Source organism: Lactuca virosa, chromosome 8 (genome assembly GCF_052849685.1).
Source record: "Lactuca virosa cultivar CGN04683 chromosome 8, Lactuca_virosa_CGN04683_v6, whole genome shotgun sequence".
Lineage (NCBI taxonomy): Eukaryota > Viridiplantae > Streptophyta > Magnoliopsida > Asterales > Asteraceae > Lactuca > Lactuca virosa.
This window is the reverse complement of record NC_136433.1, coordinates 73,294,304-73,305,903: the sequence shown is the minus strand read 5'-3', so window position 1 is coordinate 73,305,903 and position 11,600 is coordinate 73,294,304. Positions and strand designations below refer to the sequence as shown.

Below are 11,600 nucleotides of genomic sequence, written 5' to 3'. Positions count from 1 at the left end.
AGAGTTAAATTTTATGTTAAAAAATTACACGACTTACAATTAAAGGCATAAGTTTAAAGATTTTAATATTAAAAAGTTGCATATATTCGAAGTTTTACAAAGTTTAACAAGAAATTATTTTAAAAAACGATCAAGAAAACAAACACCATTATTTTATGTATAAAATCTAATGGTTAAATTTTAAAAATAATAATTGATTTCGTTGATTTGCATATTGATACATATTTTGTTTTTTCTATTTCTTCCTATTATATATTGTAAATTGTATTCAAACATAAAACAATTCTCATTGTTGTAATTAAAAAAAAAGTGTATTGGTAAAATTGTCAAAATATAGCATCTTAATATAAAATAATAAAATAACATAATAGAAAATGATAAAATTAAATTGCAATAATACATAAATATATTTTAATAGCTCTTGCATTTAGCCCTAAAACTTATAAGGTAAAAAATAAACATTTTGTCAAAACCTAGGGGGTTAAATTGCATTAAATCGAAAAGAAACTAAAGTTATCACTTTCATCAGTTTCATGGGTCATTACTCATTACATAAACCCTAATAAATGGAGTACGATAGTTTATTAAGCATAAATTGCAGCAAATCCTTGCAGACAGAGAGAGATTATAGGTATACAGATACACGTGCATACACGCACGCATACACAAGCAAAACAGCATGGAAATTGAACACGATGATACAGTGTATGTGTGAATATTTTAAATGAGGTTGAGTAATGAAAATGAAAGCTTTGCCGCGAAATGGGGAAAGCAAGGATTGCTGTTTTTGGTGAAGAAACGAGAAGAAGCATCATCAGATGATTCAATTTTTATATGGAGATTCGAGCTATCAACTCTCCGTCAATTAGAAACGAAACCTGCTCTGCACTCTACCGTTTGCTTCTTTTGATTCGCATCCTCTTCTTTCTTTAATCTATTCCCAAACTCCATTAATCGATCTATTCTAAGATTTTACAGTTTATTTGCGAGTTCTGAACCCTTATTCCCGAAAGAAAGAAACACCCCACGATTTTTCTGAGTTTTTGTTGATTTTACTGTTCGATTAAAGGGGATTTTTGTGTTAAATTGATCTGAGAAAGTTTTGTGGGTGTTGGATTAGCTCTTTGGTTGAGACGATTCATCTGATAAAACTGATCCAGGGTTTTGTTCCTTTTTTGCGATTAACCTCTGGATCTAGTGTGTTTGATGCTCCGAATGATAACATGATCTTCGTATTTTGATAAATCTGGAATCAATTGGGGTTACTGTCTGTATTTTTTTTTTCTACAGATTAATTAGGAAAAGCAAAAATATACTTTGAATATTTGATTTGTTGTGCTATGTGTCATTATAGTTATAGGATCTGTGTAAATACATTTCTCCTTCAAGATTCTTTCTGATTCCAAAGGAGACTTTTTATTCCTTTTATAAAAATCTTTCCATTTTACAAAGGAAAGAACAAAAAAAAAAAAATACATCCATCTTCATCTTTTTCAACCCCCAACAGCAACAAAACCCAACTTGTTTATTAGTTTTTGGGTTACACAGTTTAATCTTTTTACACAAATCTTTGTTATAGAGTAGGAAGGATAAACTTAGATTTTGGATTTCTTGGTGAATTTAAAAATGGCAGATGTTGATACTGATAACAAGTGTTGTCAATGTGAGATAACAGTTTCTGAATCTTGTAACTATTGTACTAATACTAAAGTTACACAAAAAATTGGGGATCATAAAATTTATCCCTCTGATACAACCAATGAAACACCACCATCAAATTTCATCAATGAAAGATTTGATGGGAGGTGTCTTCAAGCAGTATCTGTACGCCACTCATCTGGAAGGTATGTTCAAACTTCAATACTCTAAAAGTTTTCATAAAATTAATGAATTGTTGTTTATTTTAGGAGTGATGAAGATGAGGCAGAAGATTCTGCAAAGAACTTCTTTAGTCCATATAGTCATGACACATCAGATTTAGATTCAAGTAGTGTAAGTACAAGACACGAATTCAACAGTTTCATGTCTCTTAATTCAAGCCCTTCAGACAGCCCTTCAAAAATTCAAGAACACATGGCTGTTTTGAAAAGCCATGAACACATAGGGCCCGAGTTTTCTCAAAGTTATGATGATTTTTCAATCTTTCAAGAACAATGTGAGAAGTCACATTCACATAAACCGTTGGATTTTGAAACAAATGATCTCATTTGGTTTCCTCCACCACCACATGATCAAAATGATGATGATGATGATGATGATGATAACAATTTCTTTTCATATGGTGATGATGATGATGAAATGGGAGACACAAACACAAACACAAACACAAGTGTTGTTTTTTCTTCTAGTGAACCGTTGAAAACCGTAGTCCAGGGGCATTTTCGGGCACTTGTGTCCCAATTATTGCAATCTGAATTCAATTCAATAGAAAAATGGCTTGAGATTGTAACATCATTAGCATGGGAAGCTGCACATTATGTTAAACCAGATACAAGTAGAGGAGGAAGCATGGATCCTGGTGATTATGTAAAGATTAAGTGTATAGCATCGGGAAATCCTTCTGATAGGTTAGAAATTTAAATCTTTTTTGAATTTTAAGGACTACCCGTTTTTTATAATCGGATAAAAAGTTATATTTTTTATGCAGTGTGTTTGTTAAAGGTGTAGTTTGTACAAAAAATATAAAACACAAACGGATGACTTCAGAATACAAGAATGCAAGATTGCTTATTTTAGGAGGAGCACTTGAGTACCAAAGGTCAAGTGATCAACTATCTTCTATTGAAACGCTTCTGCAACAGGTTTGTTGTTTTTCTACTGATTTGACTAATTTACCCTTCACACCACAATTGGCTTAATACATTTTTTTTTCTTATTCAATAAAATAGTCATTTACTATTATTCTAATCCCAACAGACATCTTTTATCCCTTCAACAATTTATCCAAAAAACACTTATTATTCCACATCATTTATGCCTTTTTTTTTAACAGGAAATGGATCATTTAAAGATGATTGTTTCAAGAATAGAAGCTCTTCGACCAAACGTATTACTAGTAGAAAAAAGTGTATCTTCATATGCTCAAGAGTATCTTTTAGCCAAAGAGATCTCTTTAGTCTTGAACATCAAACGACCATTATTGGATAGAATTTCAAGGTGCACAGGTGCCCCTATAACTCCATCAATATCTCATATTTCCACCACAAGGGTAGGCCAATGTGACCTTTTTACATTGGAAAAAGTCTCAGAAGAACACGAAAATCCCAACCAATTCAACAAAAAACCACAAAAAACTTTGATGTTTTTTGAAGGGTGTCCAAGGCGTTTGGGATGCACAGTAAGTCTCTTGAATCTTTTATAAAAAAAAATCGTTAAAAGTCGAAACCTTTTTATAAAATTCAAAAAATTTCAGGTTTTGCTAAAAGGTTCATCTCGTGAAGAACTAAAGAAGCTCAAACATGTGGTTCAGTATGCAATCTTTGCAGCTTATCATTTATCCTTGGAAACTTCTTTTTTAGCTGACGAGGGTGCTAGTTTACCTAAAATGACTATTTTGCCCTTGGTGCCACAACCGGAGATGACTAATCCAGAAATGACTATAACGCCCCCGGGTTTGGAACTTAGTGAAAGTGATGTGGGTGTTGAGAGTGGAAGGTTTTTTGCCCCTGTGGAGGAGGATAAAGATGTTGAAAGAGTGTGTGATTTGATGCAAAATGATGAAGGTGATAAAGATGTTGAAAGGGGTGAGGGGATTATTGAGGGATCTGAGGAGTATTATTCAGGCACTGATAATAATCAGAGTATTTTGGTATCGTTTTCAAGTCATTGTGTGATGAATGGAAGTGTTTGTGAACGTTCAAGACTCTTGAGGATTAAGTTTTATGGTTGTTTTGATAAACCACTTGGGAGGTACCTTCAAGATGATCTTTTTGATCAAGTAAGTTTGAATTTTTTGTTTTTTTATTACATTTTCTTGAAAAGATCAAAACTTTATGATTTTCTTTTCATGGGGTTTTCTTATTTTGATCAAGTAAGTTTGAATTTTGGTTCTTTTATCGTCTTTTCTTGAAAAGATCGAAACTTTATATGATTTTCTTTTCATGGGGTATTCTTATTTTGACCAAGTTTGAGTTTTCGTTCTTTTATCATCTTTTCTTGAAAAGATCAAAACTTTATGATTTTCATTTTATCGGTTTTTCTTATTTTGATCAATAAGTTTGAATTTTCATTCTTTAATAATCTTTTCTTGAAAAGAACAAAATTTTATTATTTTCCTTTCATGGGGTTTTCTTATTTTGATCAAGTTTGAATCTTTGTTTTTTTTCATCTTTTCTTGAAAAGATCAAAACTTTATGATTTTCTTTTTTATGGGGTTTTCTTATTTTGATCAAGTTTGAGTTTTTGTTTTTTTTCATCTTTTCTTGAAAAGATCAAAACTTTATGATTTTCTTTTTATGGGTTTTTCTTATTTTAATCAATTAAGTTTGAATTTTTGTTCTTATATTACATTTTGTTGAAAAGATTGTAGCTTTTCGGTTCCCATTTCATGGGGTTTCTCTTATTTTGATCAAATAACTTCAAATTTTCGTTCTTTTATCATCTTTTCATGAAAAGAACAAAACTTTACACTTCCCTTTCTTATTTTGATCAAGCATGTTCAAAATTTTGTTCTTCTAATATAAATTTTTGAAAAGATCAAAGCTTTATAGTTCCCTCTTTCCTAGGTTTTTCTTTTTGATCAAGTAATTTGGATCTTCATTCTTTTGTTATCTTTTCTTGAAAAGATCGAAACTTTGCAGTTTCATTTTCATTGCTTTTTCTTTTTATTCAAGTTTTTGTTCTTTAATTATATTTTCTTGAAAAGATTGCATCTTTCTATTATGAGTAGTGAGAGCAAATTACATTGCTATTCTACACAATCTAATCAAAATTCATTCAAATATTTGCTCTTGAAAAAGATCGAATTTTTACAATTTCCCTTTTCATGATCTTTTTAGGCATCATTATGTCAATCTTGTAAAGAACCAAGTGAAGCCCATGTGAAATGCTACACTCACCAACAAGGAAATCTAACTATTAACGTTAGACGACTTCAGTCCCTCAAGTTACCCGGGGGTAAAGATGGAAAAATATGGATGTGGCATCGGTGTTTGAGATGTACTCATGTAGATGGGGTCCCACCAGCCAATCATAGAGTGGTCATGTCGGATGCTGCGTGGGGCCTCTCATTAGGGAAGTTTCTAGAACTTAGTTTTTCAAATCATGCAACTGCTAATCGTGTTGCTAGTTGTGGTCATTCACTTCAAAGAGACTGTCTTCGATTCTATGGGTAATTTGGTACTTTCAAGTTTATCAACATGTTTGTGTATGTGATTAATTAAAAAAAAAGTAAAATACAAAATAAACGGTCCTTTGTGCTTTTTTTATTTTTATCGTGTTTTGTCAAAAATTGAAAGTTCTTACAATTTTGGTTTGTATTTCACGGATTTTGATCATTATTTTAAGAGAAAACTCCAAAAATGGTCCCTGTGGTTTGCATTTTTCTTTGACTGAAGTCTAAAAAAGTTTCAACTTGCAAAAATAGTCATTTTGGCAAGGTTTCATTGTGGTTTAGGTCCATGTTGAATATGAAACCTTGAAATGAGGACCAAAGTTGAAAAGAACATTTTGATTTTGGACTAAACATGGTAAATATAAAAAAACCCAAGGACTTGTTTTGTAATTTACTCATATACATTACCAAATTGTTCACTATGCTTTTTCCATATTTACCATGTTTAGTCTAAAATTGAAAGTCTTTTTAGTATTGGTTCGCATTTCAAGGTTTTGTATCAATTTTGGTCATTATTTCAACGATTCATATTTTTGTCTTTATGTCAATCTTCTAGGGACCAAAGTCGGTATGAAACTTTAAAATAAGGACCAAAATGAAAAGCACAAGGAACAATTTTGTAAAATCAAACATTTTTTTTAAACTTATATAACAAAATGGCCAATCTATTTTTTAATATCCATTTTGATAATTGCTAAATTGTTTTATAAACGATCATTACCACAAAACCTTGAAATATATCTTTTTTTTCCGAAATGACATCATATTCCGAAATAATGATGTCATTTTGCAAAAACAAAACTTTTTTTTTTTTTTTTGATATTGGGCCATTCATAAAACAATTTTGCTATTTGCAAAATCTATATTTCGAAATAGATCGTCAATTTTATACAAGGGTAAAAAAGATGAATAATTTGTTTAATGAACTTTATGATATTGACCATTTTTGTGATTCTTCCTTAATTAAACTAATTAACCTTATATTTATTACAGAATGGGGGACATGGTTGCATTTTTTCGCTACTCTCCAATCGATATTCTTTCTGTTCATTTGCCCCCTTCTGTTCTTCAATTTGGTGACCATTTTCAACAAGATTGGTTGAAGAAAGAAGTATCAGAGGTAAAAATCCCAAATCTAATTCTTCAACTTTCTTGATTTTATACTTGTTTATGTCCTAAAAAAACTTGTACTTTCTTGGTAAAATCAGCATTTGAACAAGATAGAAGCCTTGTATGATGAGATTCTTGATGTGCTAAATGGAATCGTATCAAAAAGTACATCTATAGGAAGTGACTTAACCGATTCAGATGAATTAAGTAATCATGTAATGGAGTTGAAGGAGCAATTAAGTGAAGAAAGACAAGAATACATTGTAAGTCAAATTTCTTTAATTTTATAAGAGCAGTTTATAGAATATTAGAATCCCATGTTTCCATTTCATTTAATTTGTTCTTTTTTTTATTTCGAAAAAGGATCTTCTTCAATCTGCTGATGAAGAAAACGGGGCAGAAATAGATGTTTTTGAACTTAATCGATTAAGACATTCACTCGTGATTAATCTACATTTCTGGGATCGAAGAATCTGTTCTTTAAATCTTTACAATCGAAGTTCAAATCTAAAACCATCGAGTCCAGATTCCAAATCATGGAGATCCGACTCCATTGCAGAGGACACCATTTACCATGAATCGGAACTGAATCAAGATTCCGATTCTGTTCCGGATTCATTATCAATGTCTTTCGATCTCTGCAAACACGAAGAACTACAAGTAGATATCGAACGCATCTCATCATCACTCGAACGTGCTCCTTCAGCTGCATCCGTTCTATCAGATAAAATCGATTCCGCATGGACTGGACCCTTGAAATCACATGAACCACAAACGAATCAAAACCCTAATTCACATCTCAGTCGGCTACCACAATCACCTACCAGGGTTTATTCATTTGATTCTGCAATTAGACAGCAAGAACGAAACAGAAAAGGATTACCCCCTTCTTCATTGTATCTTTCAACTCTAAAATCTTTTCACGCTTCTGGTGATTACGTTCATATGGTCAGAGACCCTGTTCATAACATACAAAGACGAAGCTACTCCCAAGCTTTTCTACATGAAGATTTCTCAATTACAAGCAAACAATCGTTGATTTCTTCCACGTCTTTTCTTCCTGAAGGTGCGCGATTAATGATTCCAAACGGGGGTCAATTTCAAACCAATCTGGTGATTTCAGTCTACGACAACGAACCCACAAGCATAATCGCTTACGCTCTTTCATCAAAAGAACACGACGATTGGATTACAGATAGGGTGAATTTAAGTAGAAACGGATCCACAGCTTGGCAATCATTTGGGTCGGTGGATTTGGATTACGCATATTATGCACAAGAAGATGCGATTGGGCCATTGTTTAGTGATCGGAAAAGCTCTAATCATGTAACGATTCCATTTGAAGATGAATCTGGTGGTGATGGGAAGGTGAAATTCTCTGTGACGTGTTATTTCGCCAAGAATTTTGATGCTTTGAGACAGAAATGTTGTCCGAATGAATTGGATTATGTTCGTTCTTTGAGTCGCTGCAAAAGATGGAGTGCTCAAGGAGGAAAAAGCAATGTCTATTTCGCGAAATCTTTGGATGAAAGATTTATTATAAAGCAAGTCACAAAAACTGAACTTGAATCTTTTGAGGAATTCGCGCCAGAATATTTTAAATATTTGATGGATTCTTTGAATTCTGGAAGTCCCACTTGTTTAGCAAAGATCATGGGAATTTATCAGGTTCTTTCTTTATGTCCTTTTATATATTTGGTCCCTGTGTTTGTTCAAAATTTTCATTTTTGGTCCCAAATAATTTCTCTTGCATTTTTGGTACCTATTAACGGTTTTTAGTTCTTGTAGAGGAGAATATTGAAATACAAATTTTCCTAAGTTACATTTTTGGTCCATAAGAGAAAGCGATTTGGAACAAAACTAGAATTTTAAAACAAAGTCAATGACCAAAAATGTAATTTACTCCAAGTATTATATTTTATATTATGCTGATGTTTGAAGATGTATTTATGACAGGTGACTGTGAAACACTCGAGGGCTGGAAAAGAGGCAAAAATGAATGTTTTAGTGATGGAAAATGTTTTTTTTAAAAGAAATATTTCACGGGTTTATGATTTAAAAGGCTCTTCAAGGTCACGTTATAATTCGGATACAACGGGTACAAATAAAACTTTGTTAGATATGAATTTGTTGGAGGCTTTGAGAACAAATCCTATTTTTCTTGGAAGTAAAGCTAAAAGAAAGCTTGAAAGAGCCGTTTGGAATGACACATCATTTCTAGCAGTAAGTTTTATTTATTTATTTTTAAAAAATACAAGAAATAGCAACGTATTTTCATTTGTTTGTGTATTATAGTAATTTACTTTCATTTTTTTTCTAAAAAGAAAATGAAAATATGTTGTTATTACTTGCATTTCATTAACTTAATGTATGCACATTCTTGTGGTTATGCAGTCAATCGATGTTATAGATTACTCTTTGCTAGTTGGAGTAGACGAGGAAAAGAAAGAACTTGTCCTAGGAATCATCGATTTCATGAGACAATATACATGGGACAAACATCTAGAAACATGGGTCAAAGCTTCCGGAATTCTTGGTGGGCCCAAGAACGCCGCCCCAACCATAATTTCTCCAAAACAGTACAAGAAAAGGTTCCGGAAGGCCATGACGAGTTACTTTTTGACTGTCCCGGATCAATGGTCATTGTGAAATCGACATGTTTTTTTTTTTTTTTTTGGTAGAAATTAGAATTTTGGTTGCCCTTTGATAGGTTAATTTTGTATACAAATCTACTTAGGGAGAGATTATTGGAAAAACTTGGTACATTTAGAAAGATTGTTCACATGAACCCACTTTGATTAAATGAAAACTTCGTGGTTATAATTGTGGTTAAGGTTATTGAGTAGTAATGTACTTTTTCATTTGTTGTGATTTCTTTTGTACATAGGTTATTGTACTTTTTAAAGAAAGCTTTAATAATGTTATTTAATATACTTTTTCATTTGTACGTAGAGTATTTCATCAGTAAGGTAATACTCTTGTTTGTACTGCGTTCCATTCCCTACAAACGGAACATCGGGTACTTTTCCTTGTAGAATATCATTGAAGATCGGTGTCTAATTAAGAACATGAGGTCATTATTGGATCCGACAACACTAATGTATGCATGCCTGTAACATATACGTTTTGAAATCGTGTTTTGTAAATGTTAAAAGTAAATAATATTATGAAATATTATGTGATATTGAGTATTGAGTTCTAACAGATAGTTTTTACTAGAAATGAAGTAAAACTATGTTTAGAATCACTCGGAAAATATTGGAAGTCTTATGAGATTCCAATTAAAAGTTAAAATATCGAAATTTAACGAAAATATAAAATTTGAAATAAGTAAAATTTTATTATTCAAAGTTGTAGATAATTTCATTAGAAGCATTTAGCCGAAAACCTCATCAAAATCTGAGTTATAACGAAGAAGTTATGACCAATCGAAGATCCGCGACAAAACCGCACGGCACCGAATGACGTAAAAAGTGAGTTTTTTATAAACTACTTTTTATCCTTAGTAATCTAAATGAAAATCGTAGTATTTGTTAAACCGAGAATTTTCATAAAAAGAACGTCCAAATCTGACTTCGTATGAGGAAGTTATGATTTTTCTAAGTTTCAGCTTAGCAGTAGACAGCTAAAAACTCGAATTTTAGATCGAGTGATTTTTAGCCAACACAACCTAAACGATAATCGAAGGTCTCGTCAATAGTAGTACAACGGTAAAAAAATTGACGAAAACGGACGTCGGATAAAGAGGTTATGAATTTTTAACAGATTTTCCTGTCCCAGTCTGTTAAAAATAATAATATTAAAAATAAAGTCAAAATTAGCCGACGAAGTCTAAACAAAAGTTGTAGAACATAATTTTACCTACGCGTGCATATAAAGAACGTCGAAAACGGAGCTCGTATGCGAAAGTTATGGATTTTAGAAGTTTGAGACACAAAATTCGAGAAAAATGCTAAAACCGAGGAATTTCGCATGGCTCATGTTCGGCCACGTCACCGTCGCCCGCAAAGCGCCCCGTGTCCGATATCGATGACGGGTCCGAAGCCGGCTGCCGAGGCGTGTCTGACGGGTGTCACTGAATCTTGTACCCGAAGGCACATCCCAATCCGAGCGTGCCACCTGCCTTCTCCGTGTCCGCCTGCGAATCGAACCACCTGGCACCCTCGCATGCGAGCCACGTGCTCGCTTCCCCTTCCTTCGGATCTGAGGCTCGCACCTATATATAGGAGGTGCGAGACCTCCCGGGTAATTTTGGAAAATTCTCATCTTTCACCCCTAAGTTCATATTTTTACCATTCCAACTTCCCCCGAAGCCTCGGGATCGTACCCAACACCCGAAACACGTTCTGGAGTGCCCGAAGAGCCCAAGAACTTTATCTTTTCGGTTTGTAGCTCAACCCTCGCAAGGCCCGGTTTTCAAGATAACTCCCGGTTTTCATCAAAGAAAGCCAATTATAGTAACGAAGTGCTGCCCAAATTACTATTTTAACCCCCGGTTATTTCACGGTGAGTTCAATATATAGGAACAATTGTATGTTATGTGTTATATGTGCTATATGCTTTTCCGTTGTTATTATTTCCGCTATTTATGATAGCAAAGTTATACCTTTGACCATGTGATCAGTGAAAGAACTTAGATTCACGGTGGTACTGGTATGTAGCCTCTGACCATGTAGAGCATGTCTCGTAAGAGAATGACTTCTATTTTATGGTATTGGCAGAAGATTAGACAGGGCTTTCAGCCTGAAATCTACCAAGATGTTTAAATCAGAAAGTGTATGTCTTCTGTGCCATTTGGGCCGAAGCTTTAATGATGTATTTAAAGTACAAAAATTGTCATGTCTCATTGATTGTATATCTTTGAATCAAATCATTGATTGATATGGAAAGTTTGTCACATGATTCACATATGCATTTGTTGTTTCTTGTTCCTCTTTGCTTCTGTCATATTGAAGTATATATATGACATAACGTTATATTGTATCTATTATTGAACTCACTAAGCGTCACCGTTTACCCCTCTCAATGTTTAACAAATTGCAGGAGATAAGTAACCAGTATAATCGTATACTGTTGGAAGATTTTGAATAGTTTGAAACTATTGTATTTTGTACTCATGTATGTATAACTTATAGTACCCTGGGGAGTTATGTAACAT

At 33.0% G+C, this 11,600-nt stretch overlaps 1 protein-coding gene across 1 annotated transcript; it reads left to right on the top strand.

The window, feature by feature from the left end:
* The first annotated feature begins 564 nt into the window (after positions 1–564).
* On the top strand, positions 565–9,275 carry LOC145132244 (putative 1-phosphatidylinositol-3-phosphate 5-kinase FAB1C). Its single transcript, XM_079066959.1, has 11 exons — positions 565–1,844; positions 1,908–2,567; positions 2,648–2,801; positions 2,993–3,337; positions 3,413–3,937; positions 4,998–5,329; positions 6,326–6,452; positions 6,541–6,705; positions 6,806–8,110; positions 8,399–8,665; positions 8,837–9,275. Exons 1-11 carry the CDS (start codon positions 1,627–1,629, stop codon positions 9,089–9,091), a joined length of 4,353 nt encoding a protein of 1,450 aa, XP_078923085.1. The 5' UTR covers positions 565–1,626; the 3' UTR covers positions 9,092–9,275.
* Positions 9,276–11,600: the final 2,325 nt, after the last annotated feature.